This window comes from Nipponia nippon, unplaced genomic scaffold (genome assembly GCF_047370975.1).
Source record: "Nipponia nippon isolate SJK-2023a ecotype South Korea unplaced genomic scaffold, ASM4737097v1 scaffold_8, whole genome shotgun sequence".
NCBI classification, from domain to species: Eukaryota; Metazoa; Chordata; class Aves; order Pelecaniformes; family Threskiornithidae; genus Nipponia; species Nipponia nippon.
In genome coordinates, this window is record NW_028262402.1 from 35422224 (window position 1) to 35440153 (window position 17930).

General features: G+C 40.1%; 1 protein-coding gene across 1 annotated transcript in view; it reads left to right on the forward strand.

Annotated features, from left to right (window-relative positions):
* The first annotated feature begins 3151 nt into the window (after nucleotides 1-3151).
* LOC104020876 (guanine nucleotide-binding protein subunit alpha-14) overlaps nucleotides 3152-17930 on the forward strand; it is a 93334-nt gene continuing 78555 nt past the window's right edge. The window contains exon 1 of the mRNA XM_087741403.1: nucleotides 3152-3456. Within this exon, the coding sequence (XP_087597529.1) occupies nucleotides 3336-3456 (121 nt within the window). The 5' untranslated portion in view covers nucleotides 3152-3335. The remainder of the gene's footprint in view (nucleotides 3457-17930) is intronic.

Below are 17930 nucleotides of genomic sequence, written 5' to 3' on the forward strand. Positions count from 1 at the left end.
TCTGCTCTTAAGAAAAACTGTACTGACACCAACCTTTTACCTACCCCTTAGTTTTTGGCAGCCTTCTCAGGATTGTTAGGGAGTTCATATGCCTGCATCTGTGGGAGCAGGCACATCTGGTTAATGGTGGATCAGCCAGAGGAGTTAAAGGGAAATGTGCTGCGTGCTAATAACTGGTCTAGAAAATACCACTAAGTCTTCATGTTCTGCACAGGCTCTTGGAATCTAACTCTTCATAAAGCCTAGAGGCTGCTACAGACAAAAGTGGCTGCCCGGTACTTTGAGTGGCTGTATTTCTCTTCAGCTGCACCAAGAGAGATGTAGCAGCATTTTGGATAAACAAAGCCCTGAGGAGCTCAGCAGAAAATATCGATAGCCTTGTAACCGGCACAATTCTATTACTCAGCTACAGGATAATCAAACCGTAAGCAGTGCAAGTTTATTCAAGATAGCAACAAGTAAGCTGGAAAAAATAGCACTGGTGATTGGAAGAAAGCTTAAGAATATCACATATATGTTAGTTCCAGGAATAAATTGCCCAAAGGATTTCCTACATTATACTAACTTGTTCTTAGATGAGGAAATAGGTGAAATAAAGTGTAATACATTAGGAAGAGTTCTTCAGCCTGTTAAAAAAATTACAGGTAGGGAACTCCACAGTCACTAAGAAATTGTTTTGAACTTGACTGCGTTATGGCACAAAAAACCCCCTCGTCTAGAAGCCTAACCCTGCTGCCCATAAGAGATGGGAATCTGTGTAGCTTCCCTTTTCCTCTCCCTTCCTTTGGCTGTTGCATTATGATGCTTTCTTGTTGTTGTTGCTAAAGAATCACTGATGAGGAATTGTGACCCTCCTCCACTGAAAAAGGAGTTTTTATTGACACTTCTTAAGTGAACCGATGTACTTCTGTGGAACCATGGAGGAAAAACTCATATAGTACAATCCTGAAAACTCTTCTGTAGATGCTTGTTTTTGCTTTTGAATAATGCTAATAAAGGTAAGAGATATACAGTAAGAACAAATTTGGACTTTGAATTTTTTCCTTGGAGAGCCAACCCTAATGTGGGAACAGAGATATGATGTGAATTTTCAAAGTTGTTAGCATAGTGGGAATTGTACTGCTGTGTACACCATTCTGTAGTTCACCAAAAAAACCCCGATTCTGACACTTATCTCAAACTGTATGTACTGGTCATCAAATACTATTAGACAACGCAAATATTTACTTGCACTAGCAATGAATAACATTATTCAGAGAACAGCCACCTTTGTATGAAACACCAGGATCAGCAAATTCAGAGGATCCTGACTTCTTTAAAACCTGCCTGCATTCTTTCTTATGTCAGGAAGATATTCTGAAAAGTTACTAGCATTAAAAAGTATAAAAATATTTAGCTTTCATACTATGAAGCAACTGCTTTATAATTACTTACTCTCATACATTTAATTGGTAAAAGTGGAGACAATTGTTTTCCATGGACCTAGAAATACTAAGCTTTGATTTAAAAACATATTTTACATTCACAATATAAATACATGCAACTGCCTATGGGGAGGAAACCAACAAATCAACCACTTATGCTTGTTTAAAGAAATATTTGCTCATCTTTCTATTTTCTAATGGTTTCACCTACCACTGTTGCATAAACTTTGAGTCAAAAGCTTGTTGCTTGTTATTAAATGCATTTAAAACTCTGCAAGTTCAAAAGTTCAAGTATCATTACAAGGTTTATTTTCTTTAGAATAAACCAGTAGAGAAAAAAATGATAGGAGGATGACAAAGAAAAGAATCAAACTCTAAGCAAACTTTGAAAACATGCACAGAGAAAGTAAAGCTGAGAAAAAAAAAAAATTAATGCATACACAGTGTTATTATAAACCTGAGGATCTAGCTCCTGTGCAATAAATGTTTCTCCCTCCCCCCCAAAAAAAACCCCAAACAAACAAAAAAACACCAGAAAAAAAATGCTTTCTGCACCTGAAATAACCTGGAAAAGAGACTTAAAAATCATGTGCTGATTTTGCAGACCTTCAGTAGAGTTAGAAGGTCATAAACATTATATTCTCCACTGTTTGCAAACTTGTAAATGAGTGTCAAGCTCTGGGACACTGGGTACGATGTAGTGTTACATTAGCAGGTGTGCCCTAAGACAGCTATGGAGATGATTCTGCCCAGAGAACAGAAGCGGCTGAACTGAAAAAAAAAGCCCTGAAGCCATGGGATCTCTCGCCTGAAGGAGTTCCCACCTCGACTACCCTCAGCATACAGTTTTATTTGTAATTTTAGCACAAGTGAATACATAACTCTTTGGTGCTACGGTAGTCGAGCAGCTTGCTTGCAGTTCCATGTCCTCAAAGGAGACGGTGATAATTGCTCCGTAATAAGTCAGCTTTTTCTATATTAAGGAACAGCAAACATGTCTTTTGTAATAATGCTGCTAATTGCTGCCTCCCTGTATGACCGCAGACCTTGAACTACTTGTAGCAGGCAGAAGCAACGCAAGTGTTGCGTCACCACGCGACACGGTCGGCGCCCGGGACATCGGCGGGGCGCCTGCAGCAGCCTTGTGTCAATGCTTTACAGCTGCTCTGAAGTTTTACTACTGCAGGCAGGCATGCCTTAGATGTGAAAGATCTTCCAGGACTGTATTCCTTACAAAACACAAGCCAGGAAGTTAAATGCTAGATTCAGCTATGGAAGCGAGGTGTGAAATACAGCTAATTAGAAAAAACCCTCCAAAATGAAAGCCCGTCGACGCCAAAGGCAGGCACGTCCCCCCCCGCTTTCACAGCTTCCACCCTTGTTGAGAAGCAAAGTTGTTAGGTGGGAAAAAGCAAAGAAAGCCCGAGGTACGGGGCTTGACAACACCGGCCGCAGGCAGCCGCGGCGCGGAGCCCGGGGAGCCGCAGCTCCGTGCTGCCGGCCAGCCTCCCCTTCCCCTTTGGTTTGTTGGGTTTTTGTTTTGGTTTGGTTTGGGTTTTTTAGTTATTTTGGGGGCTTTTGTGTGTGTGAGAGTGTTTTTTGTTTCGTTTTGAAGCAGCCGGCTCCCTCCGCCTCCCGCCCCGCCAGGCCCCGGCGCGCCGCAGGCTGCCGGGCGCCCCTCTCCGCCCCCCAGGCTCCCAGCGCCGCGGGAGGAGGATCCTTCCCGCCCCGCCGGAGCAGCGGCCCGGCCGCGCCTGCGGCCGTTACCCGGCGAGAGGAGGCGGCACCTGCCCGACCCGGCCCCGCGGCCCCTCCGGCGGCGGGAGGGGAGGCGGCAGCCCCTTGCCGCGGCGGGGGGGACGGCTTTCCTCCGCTCCGCTCCGGCGGCGGGAGCCGGGGGCGCCGGTGGCCATGGCCGGCTGCTGCCTCTCCGCCGAGGAGAAGGAGTCGCAGCGCATCAGCGCGGAGATCGAGCGGCAGCTGCGCCGGGACAAGCGGGACGCCCGCCGGGAGCTGAAGCTGCTGCTGCTGGGTGAGTGCGGGCCGCCGCCGCCGAGCTGCCCGCCCCGGGGCGGGGAGACACCGCGTCCCGGCCGGGGTCTGCTGCTCCGGCGGCCTGCTGGCCGCTGCCGGCAGCGGCTCGTTTAAAGTTTCGGCCGGCGGTACCTGCGTGCGGCAGGGCTGGGGGGGGGGGGGCGGCAGATTTTTCTAGCCCGGTGCGCGTAGGGTTGCTGCCTGGGGGGTTTCTGTCGAGAGAAACCAACCCAACCCAGATGTGGCCAGGCAGCGTGAGGAGGCCATGGTGTTCCACACGGCGATGCTGTGGTAAGGCAATGGTGAGTGACAGGTAACTGCAGGCTGCGGAAACGGCGTTTACGTGCCTTACCCCGACGCCTGGCCTGTCCCGTGTCCCGGAGAGCAGGGTGGTGCTGGGCGCTGGTGTCCCCAGCACCGTGCGGAAGGCCCGCCGGTGAGGAGCGGGGAGAGGCTGCGCCAGCCTGCCGGGCCCTGCCGGCGTGCCCCTGTCCGGAGCGTCGCTCCTGGGGCATCGTTTCCTACATCACCCACTTGGCGTTTTCAGTGAGCGCTGTTTCACTGGTGGTAATTCAGCTTGGCGGAGGTGTCGGTGACCGCTCTAGTGCAGATGAAGTTGACAGCTTTAAGCTGTCTCTAGCTGTTGCTGCTCCACGCAGGGGCTGAACACACCCTCGGTGGAGTTCCTGCTGCTCTGATACCGGCTTGGGGGGGAAACAGCCCACAGCAGTGGCTGAAAGAAAACAAGAAACATCTGATACGAAGTCTTAGCCAAAGGTGAAGCAACCTTAATCTAGGAAAGATTTATTTTTCTGCGATGGCTGTGTGTGCCCAAACAGCTCAATGCAGCAGCTCTCAGGTGTCCAAGCTCCCAGTGTGGGAACAGCTTCTCTTGCTATAACCAGCACCCAGAAAAGAGGTCTGTGTCTGCAGTGCTGTAAGTCGGCGAGCTAGTGCTACCATCTACCAGTGCACATACTCCCTTGCTAGAGACTCTGCCTTCGTCTCTGCTGGAGACGGGTCAAGATACAGCAGCTTGCATAAGGTACCTCACCAAATAACCAACCAGGCCTCAAACAGTAAGTTTTTAGGAAGAGTGAACAAAACTGTAGGTCAGAAACTAAGTTTAAACAGGCTGCTCGCAATGTTGAATTACAAAATGATTTTAACGTGGAACTGATTTAAAAAAAATGAAAGCCCAGAATAGTGACTCACCCTCAGTGCCATATGTCTGGTTTGCTATTGCCTTTGCCTATTACCTGTGTAGAAATCTGTGGTTGACTGATGCAACAGTCTAAACTGACGTCTGCTGGATTTTGCAGTGAATATTTATAAGAAATAAGAATTGTCTGTTAAAAACTCCTCTAGTGCAATGTTTTATCTGTGCTGCTGATGACTTAAAAGATTGGAAAGGAACTTTTGTTCCAGTTTACTTTGCTTCAGTATAATGCCCTACCTTTAAGCAATTTAAATGTTATAATGTCTACTGTTTTCACACTTTCTCCTCTGTTTGCTTTTGAGATATCACACACTGTGCAGTGTTACTTTGCTTTAACTGAAAATACTGTGTGTGTTTTTCTATATTCATTTACTGTTTTTGCCAGGAAAACAGGTGAGCATGAGAACAGTTGGGTTTGTTTTGAAAAATGTGGGACTAACAAAAAAAAAAAAACACAAACCAAAAACCTTACATTATGACTCTATATTTTTTCTTATTGAAATAATTGTAAAACACACCTTCTCCAGCCGTATGCAGCAGTGTATGGCTATGATTGTTGTATGTTGTGCACAACAATTGAAAGAATTGTTGGACGGGTTGGCTGTTTGAATGTAAAGCAGAATATACAAATAATACTTATGATTTGGGGTAAAGCATAATTTTATAGTTTTTTGAACGAGAAATAGCAGATTCTTAGTGTGATTTTAGTAAAGGATACAGGAAAGTAAATGGAAAAATAGAACCTAGTAGGCAAATCATAAGGAGCTGCTCCATCTAGTAACTGAGTTCATAGACCTCATATCAGAGATGAGATGAAATTTTTAACTGAGGGTGGTGTCCTTAGGTAACTCCTGGCTGCATTCCTGTGGACAGCTTGGTCAACATTGTTGAGTCATGGTGTGGAGAGCCCATGGATGACCAGCTCTGAGAGGCTTCGTTCCGGAGTCTGGATTTCTCCAACCCTTGAGTTATTTAGATGAAAACAATTTTCATAGCTATCTCAAAGGAAAGCTTTTGGGTAGACTGAGACTTAGGTTTGATGGAGAAATTAAGAGTGAAATCCCATGTCCCTGTTAGCCATGAAGCCAAATGAGGCTATTGGTTTGTTTTGATGGCAAACCTGTCCACTACAGTATTTGAGTCCAAATTTAAAATTGTAAGCAACTGTAACTAACTTCAAAGGGCAAAAGTAAGTTTGACTACTGTCTGTGTTCGTCTACTGATTCTTGTTGCACCACGATCAGCTTCTCCTTCTTTAAAAAGTACTTTATTTGCTTGTTGTAGTGCAAACCCATTAAGGAAAACCTCAGGTGGAGCAGTAATATTACTCACTCATACAAAAAGACTGCAAACCTGTTAGAGAAGTAGTATGCTTTTAAAGAAGAGACCTTTCAAAAGCACTCATCTGTGGCAGTCCTTGTGGGTCTTGGGGGAATACCAAGCCTTTTTTGAAACTAGCTCTTGCAGTAAACAAACTAAACCTTAGTTCTTACCTAGGTGAGACGTTACCAGTATATGTAATACTGTAAGGAGGGTAACTTGTTTGTGGTAGTAATTAGGATATTTTCTTGAATATGGATGTAACCATGTAGGTCCAGATATTGCAAATGTACTTTAGAGAGTGTAATTTTAAGCATGTAGTTCTGTTCAGTGAAAAGTAAAAATGCATCTTCTTGTCTGGCAAATTTAGCAGTTCCTTTAGTCTTTTACATGATAGGAAAAAAGGTGGCTATTCTGGATTACTGTGATTCCAGCAATGTTTTGTCGTCAAAAAACGTCTTCAAGGAATGATGTGCAAGAGTGGCATAAACATGACTTCCCTCCTTTCCCTAGCCTGTACTCTCAGCTTCCAGCTGCTCCTGTCTCAGGAGCTTCCTGAGCCACACCGAGATTCTGAGTTTTCAGCAACTCTCAGTGGATTCCTCTTCCATGCATCTACCTAGCATCCTTCTGCCATCCACAGCATTTTGAGGCAGGAGATGGTCAGCTAACCTGTGTTCTGTGTCAAAACCCATGTCCTTCAGTTTTCGATTGTCCTGTTCCTCTTATTTTAAACCTCTTAGTATTTGTTTTGAAAGAGACAGCAGGCTGTCAGTGCCTATTCACTCACCCCCATGCTTCTACTGGTTTTACAGACCTATTATATCCCTCTTCAGCCGTCTGTTTTGCAAGTTGCAGCAAATACGTGATTTTTTTTCTTCACTGTGCCCATGCACATGCATGGCAGTAGTGTGCTTATAAAGGGGGCTATAATGTATTTTGAAAGTTTGATTCTTCTTGAGAAATATACTGGGAAATGGGAATGGGTCTTTTTATTATTTTTTTTAAAATATCAATTTTCATTGTTACCCTTGGATATCTGTTCCCTCCTTGCTTTCCTTCTTTTTTTTTTTGCTTTCCTTCTTTTTTTTTTTGCTTTCCTTTTTTTTTTTTTTGCTTTTTTTCTTTTTTTTTTTTGCTTTCTTTCTTTTTTTTTTTCTTTCCTTGTTTTTTTTTTTCTCTTTCCTTCTTTTTTTTTTTTTTTCCGCTTTCCTTCTCCCCCCACCAGCCAAATGGATCAGGGTTTCCCTCTTGACAGTGGTTGCAGACTTTGGATAGAGCTCAGATTGTTCCATAGTACAGAGACCTTTTGCAGAATTGACCCCATTGCAGACATTATGGGGTCCTAAATAAAGACCCCATTAAAATCTCCTAATTAAAAGGGATTTGTTGCTGGGAGAAGTGGGCATTTTTTAAAAAGAAAACCAAACAAAATTAATATAATGGCTAAGACGACAAATGTTTCCTGGTAGCTTGTAAGAGGACATAATAATTTATAAATAAATACTTAAATTGTGATTGTGAATAAAACTTCAGTGTAAAACCTCTAAGCATGGGGAAGATAATGCTGCTTACGAACACACGTAAGCATCAGACTGTGAACTGTGGGGGTAAGCTCAGGTGGTCCTGCTGAAGGCCCAGTGAGGCCATCTCAAGTGGATTTGCTTCCAGTCTGCATCGTTATAATGGCCGGGTGTGGAGAGGATCATGTTTGACAGGCAGAGTTAGTTCTCAGTGATAAGCGACATTCAGATAGACCAGCTGCTCTTTCTAGGGCTTGTGTAGTGGAGAGAGATGCATTTGGGGAGGTAATCCACAACAGTTTTAAGAAATGATACAAAGGTGGTAGGCTGGCAGTACGTTCACTCCTGATTGGAAGTAGTAAAATGTCCAACCAGACAAGACTAAGACAGTGAAATCAGTGGAATAAGATTGCACTTTTGGTAGACATGCTGTTGTAGGCCTTCATTTTCTTTTAAGCACCTGGAAGAGTTTACATTGATCGTATCACACGTGGGTTGTCTGAGAACCACTTTTTTTTTTTCCTTTCTCTCTAATTTTAGGCCACGCTTTGGCAAGGAGAAAGCGCAGAAAATAAAATCAGGCTTTACTGAAAGCTTTGCTATCGTGCATGGGACGCTGTAGTCACTTAACAATTTTCCCATTTAAAACATAAGCCTAACAGAAGAAATCACGATGCTGTAAGACTGAATCACGTGACACTGTCATTCGCTTTGGAGTTTCTAAGACAGTAAAGGAATTGACCAGCACTGCTTTTTGCATTTCTCAGAGAAGTGTCCTGTATTTAGAGAGAGAGTGAGTACGAGCGTGCAGATTTTAACTGGCGGTAGGGAGTCTTGTGGAGGCTCATCTGTTTCTGGGGGCGGGACAATGGTCTGAAATAGGTGATGGAGTCCTTCTGTGGGATCTGTCTTCCCAATTATGCCAAATAAGAATGAGTTTCTAAACATACTCAGCTACAATCTAGTATGAAACAGTCCAGTTTTACATTTTCACTTACAGCCAGGTGTATGGACAGAAGCACTGTATTGAACCAGGAACTTCCATACAGGTAGATGAAGCACTTTGTGGCATTCGTTGCAGTAGCAAGACATCTCTTTGAACCTTTTGTTTCTTTAAAAGAAGTCATTACATTTCTACAGGAAGCACAAATTAATCTCTCTGAGAACAGGAGAGTTCTAGATGTGTCAGCATAGTTAATTTTTTTGATAGCACTGTGTGGTGGTGCGTTCCTTCCGCCCTGCCCTGGACCACCTTACGATCACTGGGACTCCTGTCAAGGCTTGGCCTTTGAGCAATGAGTCTGGCTATCAGGCCCCCCTTGGTCGTACCAGGCACTCTTCCATGGCTGAGCTGGAGAACAAGAATTCCTTGATCTCACCTGGCATAATCAGTCACCCCTTGACAGCTTGGGGTCATATCATTGTGGATCGTAACTCAGGCGGATCAGTACAGGAGGATTGTACATGACCTGCTGAAGTTAATGAGAACTCAGCAATTACCGACCAGAGCTGTGGCCAGAATGGAAATTTACTGATGCCTAAAGTCAATCATCTCACAACCCTATAAACAGCGGTACCACGGGAGACCCTTTGAGCTCTCCTGGACCGCAGCGGGCTGCACCAGTATCTCCCTCTGAGTAGGACGCCTCTCAGAGCTGCGAACTCTTTAAGTTTGCATACGGAGGCCTGGCGACAGGACCTGGGCTGATCTCCAGTGCCCTTCACTCCTTGAGGCTCAATCTTTGCCCATTGAGGCAATCATTTGAAGTGAGTATTTCAGTGAACGCAAGGGGAGCTTTTGATGGGTACCTTTATTTGCGCATACCAAACTCGCGAGGGATTTTAAGAGGTACCTTTATTAGGCCTGTTGTGTGGTTGTGTGTGTGTGTGTGTGTGTATCGTTACAAATATTGAAGTAAGCTTTATTTAATCACTTTGTAGATGCTAGAGTAACCAATGATTAGTCACTACTAAATTCTTGTGATTCTCTTCTTCCTGTGAACAAACCCTAAATTGCTGCTAAATACATACAATCCTTAGCCATAAACTGTTGTCCAAGTCTGAGACTAGGACTGGATCCAGCCACACCTAGGCTCTTCTCTGAGAAGGAGTTTAGAAAGCAAGGGGGTCCATTCTGAACCTTGTGGCTCAACGGGAGGGCTTCCTTTACACCCCTTGTACTTCCTTCTATCTCAATCTCTCCCCCCGCCCCTCTTTCTCTCTCTCTACATATATTCCATTCATTTAATAAGTGATAGAGTGAACCTTGCCATTGAACTTTGCTAAATCACCCTTTTATGAATTTCTATTAAAATCACTATTTGCAAATATCTGTGGTGGTGATTATTTAAGCAACTTAATGGCTCATTTGCTGCACACTGGGCAGACTGGTATTCATGGATGTGATAAAATACAACTTATTATTTTTGAGTAGTGGCATAGGAATAAGAAATGTGTCTATGATGAAACTGATTTGAATGTGCACGAGTCGGAAAGATACAGAGAAAGGAAATATATCCACGTCAGTCTAATGATGGTAGAGTCCATCTTACCAAAGTCCTTAGTAGATCAGTCTGTTAATCTAAACCAGCAGACTGTATAAATTAATCCGAAATAAACATCTTTGGATTTAATATAAGCTCAAAGAGGCAAGATTGAGCATGTAGAGTGAATAGGATTTTTTTCTCAGCACACTAATGGCTTTGCATGTTGGTTTGTCAGTTTTCTGCTGTAGCTCTCACTGAGTTGTAATTACCAGAAACATTTTACTCTTCCATTTTGAATGTGGTTTTTATGCATAATTTTTATTACTGTCAGTAACCAGATCTGTCTGTGGTGAATGAAAGGCTAGTGAAAACCTTAAGGGCTGAGAAAGAGCTGAGTTAATCAGTGAGTGTGACTGTGCCTGAACCCATGTGGGTGTTGAAGGGCACATTCAAGGCATCTTAGCCTGTGCAACTCCATAATTCATTGCAAATACAGACATAAGGTAAACTGCTGCTGTGCCTCAGCTCCTCACTGTTAACGGGCAATAATGGCTCTTGGTTTATATTCCTGGGATATGTGAGCTAGAGGAGTGCTTATATCCTAAGTCATGAGGATGTATCTGATAGTGATTGCTTGCTTTTCTGCAGCCTTCCTTCTCCAAGCTGTCTGCCTGCCTTTGTCAGACATATTTACTGTATCTGTGTTGGCTTCTGTGAACAGATTTTATAAAAAAATGAGGAATCCCTCTGCTTATCTACCTGGTAAATGTGTTCTTTTTTTTTTTTTTTCCTATCTGTTTGAAAATTAATACCAAGAAGAAAGTGTAAAACCACTCTAACTTGAAGAGATGCAAAGAGAGGAGGCTGTCTTAGTTTGAAGAATAGTATTTTGACATGAATGTGGTTAATTCTTGTTCATTTTGTTTTAGTAGTTTGCTAACACAGGATTCCCAAAATTGACTCTAGAGAAAACTGATGCAATGAATGAGTGATGGTTATGCCTTGAGATTCTGATTGTGTACTACGGTTTCTAGGAGTAAATGAGATAATCCATTTCTTCAGAAGCTAATCTGAGCAAATACTTGATACAAATCAATTTCAGTAGCCACAAGCTTCATCGTGATGGGCAGTTGTGGAATATTTATGAACTGTTTGGATTGTACGTGGCTGACTGGCATCATGAAGTCCAGAGACAATGTAAGCATATGTAAGAACAGCTCTATCAGTGTACAAATACATCTTCATTCTTAATTATTTCTGAATCACATTACAGATAGATCAAGGTAGCATCCTTTTTTAATTCAGAAAAACTCAATGTGCTTTAATATTGAGAACCTGATTTTGCAGGGCTGAAGGTAGACTGGTCCCTGGATGAACATGCTGGGTGGCAAAACCAATCACAATTTACAGGAACTAACTCAAACCTTTGCTCAGATTTTTACCCATCATCAGTATGTGTGTCAAGACAGTTAATTTTAGTCAAACTGGATATTATTCCTGAGAAAGGTATGTTGAAGGTATTAAACAATAATTCATGAATTCTCCCCAGGTATCTTTTAATTAAAACAGCCTTTCCACTCATTGAACAGAACAGTTTAAATCTTTCTTTTGACATTATCATTATGCAATTTAAAATGTTTTAAGGATTGTATTAAGATAACATTCCTTTATTTGGAAGTTTAGCAAAATGATCATTAAATGCCAGTGCTTTGTGCCAAAAACATTTTTTGGATATTAGTTGAAAATGCCAGTCATAGTCTAGTATGCTCTGTGGTTCATTTGGGAGAATTTAACTGTTGTGTTTCTGGTTGATGCCATCATTATGAAAACATCAAAGAATTTTTTTTTAAATGTTCAAAGGCATAGGAGTTACTAGACAACTAGTAGTAGTTGTTGTAAGATAAAACAAGCACAGTATTTTGAGGAGGAAGAGGATCACATGGCTTTGTTGCCTTTGGTTTTGTGTTACCTGGTATACAAAACCCATGAAGCATTACTTTGGGAAGGGGGAGATTAGTAGTTAAGAGATGAGGACACAGTCTGTTGAGAATATTTTGCTACCTGTAAGGTCCCCAAAAGGTAATCCACTGAAAGGAATAAAGTGGCATCCCTACAGTTCTTCTATAAAGTGACATTTTACTGTTGACCATTCTGGCTTTTTGGTGAGCCATTGTTTTCCGAGATAGCTACTGTTCATATTCCTTGAAGAAAGCAACAGAACAGAATAAGGGAGAAAATGCAATTGCTTTTGTTTTTGTGACTGCTGTCATAAAGGAAGATAATAGAAATTTTTTTTTATTTTTTTAATTTCATCCCATCTGGCCTTGTTTCCAAAGGATATAATAGCATAATAGGCAAGGCAAAATTAGAATTTTCTGAAATGATTGTTTTACTTAAAAGGGAGGCTAATGAGTAGTATAATGTAATAATCTTTACCCTTCTGAAAGAGAAAGAATGAAGAAATGAACAATTATATTTTTATGATAATGCTATTAAATCTTCTGTTAACTGCTCAGTGATTCTTGTTAGGATTCAGATCACTTTCTTTTACCTTATTGAAAGGGTTAAAAACCACAAGAGCAAGAAAGATGTTGTAAATACCTTAGTCACTTAATTAGATCGGAAGACACCCTGGTGTGATTTAAAGATATTGTGAATACCTTATGGTTTGATGGGATTTAGGGAGTAGCTAGAAGAACAGTTATAAGATAAGGGGGGCTCCGGGGTAATCTCGTTACAGACAACTTGGCCTTGGGAGAACAGATGCACAGAACCATGAAGATAGGAAGACACAGAAGAATGGCAACAATAGCCTTGAAGGACAATGTCTACGTGATCCTAGGACTGAGTTTGCACAGAAGCAAGGGTCAATCAGCGAGCACAGTGAAGAAGACTATGAGCCGTCATCTGAAGACCCCCAAAGACCACTTGAAGACCACCATGAGAGATGACTGTGCATGCAAATTGGATATTTACATATGCTAATAAGTTCCTGGAAATCTCATGTTTATGTAAATGAATTCCCGGAAATCCTATGAATATGTATGATTGTATAGTATATATTCTCTAAAAATTCATTAACTCCTTGGAGCACTTATGGTGGAGAATCCCCAGTGCTGCCCAGCGCTGCAATAAAGGATAGCGCTTAATAGTAACTTCGTTGCTATTGAGTTTCATTTCAGGGACTCTCTGAATACTCCTTTTCTCCCTTGGGGAGATTTGGAATGTGAGGAGAAGCATCCGTGAATTTTTGTATCATTATTTGCTTTGTTGTTCTTTGTATAAGTAACTTTGTTTGCCTAATATTAGTGGAAAGAAGTAAATTGAGTAGTATATCTTTCTGCTTTGAAACTGAAATACAAGCACTAGCTTAAAAGAAGTGCTCAGGGTTCCACAGCACTCCAGTTATACAGGAACACCACATATGAAGTACTGGCCACTGAGCTAACATAAATGAACGTGGAGCTTATACATTGCAAGCTTTGATTTTGAAGTACTGAGGAACTACAAGTTAAAACCAAAGCCTGAATCTTGGTTGAATTTCTCTCTGAGCAGCAGTAGCTGAGTGAACTAAGCAATAAATTGTTTTGTTTGCACAAAACAAACCAAATAGTGCGTGCGTTCATTTTATCTAATTTGCTGTGATTCATACAGTCTTTGCTGTGGCTTCAATACTAACCCTTTCCAAGTGAGTGCCCTGATTGACTGTTCAAATATATTAATAAATTGCCCTGTAATATCACAATCACATTGTGCTCATACAGTGTAACTAGATCTGACAAAATGATGATCTACTGTTTTTTAATGATTTGTGTAATATTGATAAATGTATTTAGCTGGCTAGCTTCCCTGTTACCTCCAGAATAACTTGGTACGAATGAAAGCACCCAAAGAAGGCAAGGACTGCTGTATGCTACTCCTTTACCTTCTTTTCATGGTTTAAGGGTGGCTGTACCACATCTTTATTGATTCATAGCTACTATTAAACACGCTTTCTTGTAAAAAAATATTTAGCAAAATCTGTCATGTGTCACCAAGTCACTTTTTTTTCCCCACTACATAAACAGAGAACCTCTCCAAGTAATAGATGTTGATTTTATGTCTAGGAAGTGCTGATCCATGACAGATTAGTTCTTGGCTTCCACTTGAGTGTGAGAATCATATAAAGCCACTATATAATTTTGTTCCTTCTTGATTTGTAAGAGCAGATGGTCAATTTGAACAAACAAATGCTTCTGAAAGAGTGCTCCTGTTGGAAAGAATAAAACATGAAAACTAAAATATTGTCCTGGGAAATAATTTAGCTCTAGGTTATGCAGAGAAATATTAAATAAAAGTTTTACTTATTATGTTTTCCTTTTCCCTTTTTAATTTCTCTAAATCAGTTCCAGGTCTAATGATTTCCTCCACTGAGGAAAGCAAGTTCGATCATTTTTTATGGGTAGTAGTATGCAAATTGTTGCCGCAAGAACTGTTTGTTTAAAATGTACCTTCAAAGCCCTTGAGATTGATTTTGCCACTTCCTAACGTTGTAAATGTACTGTATTTAATTTAAGCTCTTTAATTTGTCTGGTCATCTAAGCATGCAGCTTCATTTGCAAACATCAAAAAGGGATCAGAACTCATTTGGAATTTGTTCTTCAAAAGTTGTAGATACAGCTTTCTTTGCATGCAGAATGCACATTGTATTATCCAGCATGTTGGAAGTTTACCTTGAGTATGCTACTTTGCTATGGCTTCATTTTGTTTTAATGTATTTAGATATTGCTCTTTTTTTTTTTTTTTTAATAATTTAACTCCTTTGAACTTCATTTAAAAACTGTTGCATGTAGCTGCCTTTGCAAAGTAAGCTTTTGGGTCAATATTATTGAAGGAGAAAATTCTGGAAAAAAATTTTAAACTGTTGTGGGTCAGGCACGGAATATTCTAATTACAGTACTTTACAAATGTATGTGAATATTTTGCACCTCAGTGGTATTAAGAGTTATTTTTAGGCTTGTGTTGGAGGAAGTGATCAACTTGCTGATGTGTCCTGAAGACTCGTTAGCCTAATTGTTTATAAACCTCAACACAGAAAACTTATTCAAAAGATGCTTTTGGGTTTCTGCTCAGAAGGGTTCACTCATATCTGACAGTATGTAATGTTGTGCAGGTTGCCACTTTCAATATGCTAAAAACAAAGTTAAAATTTGATTCAAGTAAATAAAATCTCATTCTGAAATTAAAATCTGATTATAATAAAGCACATGGGAAATCTGAGGAAAGATATTACTGGTAAATAATAGGTGACTACTAATTCATTTTACCCAAGTACTTTCCTATTTTCAGTCAGTAAATTGATTTAGCCTGAGATTTAAAGGGCTCTGAAGAAAGATTTTGATTTCTTCGCTTAGCAAATGACCAAAAAAAAAAAAAAAAGTGAAAAATTAAGTCATATTGATAACTTTATCACTGAAATTTCCATTGTCTATCATATTTAATTCCTGAAACTTAGAAGTAGCTCACGAACTTTTTTTGGTTATGTATTTTAAACTGTGTGTTAAGTGGCCTTTGAGCTGTCTTGTGTCTTAATGGTTTTCTGTAGTTACTATGCTTTGCCTCACATCTGTTGCATGTATAAAATTCTCTGTAAATTTAGGTGAAGATTTTGTACATATAACTTTATTTGCAGTTTTCTTGAAAGAGTAAGCTAACTTTCCAGTATGCCTAGCAGCGTGCAGTTTTCTACCCTTGCCCTTTTCCACTTCTCAGATGTATTGCTTGATGTTTGACTGTTGACTGGATCTCTTTGTTTCTGTCTTAAATAGGGACAGTAATCTGATTTTATTTATCTGAAATATTGTGTCTTTTGAAATCTTCCTATGGAAAGCAGTTTGCAATGTCAGTGTTAAAAGTACCATAAGATACAGTTGAAAAATGAATGTGCCAACATATGGCACCCTTTTATGAAAAAGCTGTAAAATATGAGTTTATTTACATCATAATCGTAGAATGATATTACAATTGCTTGGACGTTCTAGTTTATACTGTTGCGTAGTTAACCCAGAGTGATAATTGCAGCATAGGAAACTTTGAAGTGATTTTTCCATCACTTCTATTTGCAAATTTTTCACTGATATATGGCTTGAAAACAGAGCACAGAGGTGGAGCAGTTTCTACTTAAAACATGTACACTTAAAGCAAGTATTATCAAAAGCAATGTGAAAAAATGTTAAATGGTAAAAACATAATTATGTAGTATTTTCCAGTCTGTTCATGTTTCAGATATGTTGAAGTTATGGGGTTTTGTCCAAAAAAGAAGGAAGAAGGAACAAGATTTGGTAATGTGTTTAGTGTCTTGTTTAAGTTTTGTTTTAGGAAAATTGAGTTTGAGGCCTCTTTAACTCAAGTAGTACAAATTAAGTATACATGCTCTTAAACAAAAATCAAAACATAAAGCTTCGTTAGCTGTGATTTTGCTTTCTCAAATGTCCTTTTAAAAAGGTGTCCTTTTCCAATTGAATGAATAGTTGCTATTTTGTACACAATATTCTTCTAATATTCATACTCTTCTAATAGACTTATCGTATGAAATAACACGGGGATGATTAACTTTCTCTAGATAGCATTCTAAACTGGAAATAGGAAAATAACTGGTGCCTGGAAGTGAATTGCTGCTTTTTTTTCTTGGTGGCTAGGGAGAGTAGGTTTTGCTGTCTGAACAGCGTTTCTTTTGCTGGTAGTAGTGGTGACTGCATATGTATTTTAAGTAAAACTCAAATTAATTTCTTTCAAATATATTTACACTGAACTGATGGATCAAGTTGCTAAGCCACTATCCATCATATCTGAGAAGTTGTGACAGTCCTGTGAAGTGGAAGTGTTCAAGGCCAGGTTGGGTGGGGCTTTGAGCAACCTGATCTAGTGGAAGGTGTCCCTCCCCATGGCAGAGAAGTTGAAACTGGATGATCTTTAAGGTCCCTTCCAACCCAAACCATTCTGTGATTCTATGATCTTCTCTCATTATTATGGAATTTCAAAGTGATTGTATTAGGAAGTTGGATTTAGCTTACAGAGTTATTTTTTGAAACAGTATTCCAACTTGCTAAGAGAAAATTGAATGTGCTTGTAATGAATACTAAATATGAGTTAATAAAATGTCATTAAAGTTCAGGAATACATTAAGATATTTCATCATTGACATTCTGTTGGGTTCCTCAGTAATGTTGCTCCTCAGTACTGAAATAACCATTTCTACAATGAAAGTATTAGTTTAATGATGACACCTTTTTCTCTCTCAAGGTCGAGCTAGAGCTGAGATAGCTTATTGGAGATACCTTCATTTGTCATCTTCAAACTAAAGGTATTCCATGGAATAAAAAATTATTGTAAAATAACATTTAAATAAAAAGGAAGAATGGGTTTCTACATGTATGACATACTCGTAATGTTTTGTGGTTCCACTGCTAGTCCCAGGTCTTCTGTAGTTAATTTCTTTTAAATGTGATTACTTTTCCTACGGCTTGTACTTGTGCCCAGCTTTTGCTGAAAAAGCATTAGAACTTTATGCAGAGCATCTGGGAAATCTCTGTAGTTAGCCATTGGTTGGGAATTGCATGGAACACTAACTGAAAAGCAGAACACTAATTAAATAAAAAGATATGTCACAAAATAAGCCTTTTTTTTAACTTACAAGTAAATACTTTTTGGACCTAAATATTTCCAACATAATTGTGCCAAGCGCTTATCCATAATCATAATATATATTTTAAAAAGGAAATAAGTTCCCAACCTGATATATTTTCTTCGGTAGGAAAGGCCAAACAATTCATTTTGGCCCTTAGGACATATCTATTTCACAATTCCTAGCTTTGTGTTTGAAATGAAAATGTGTTTTGTATAAAAACTTGGCATTCGTTACCGAAGCAGAAAGCTTTTATGCTTA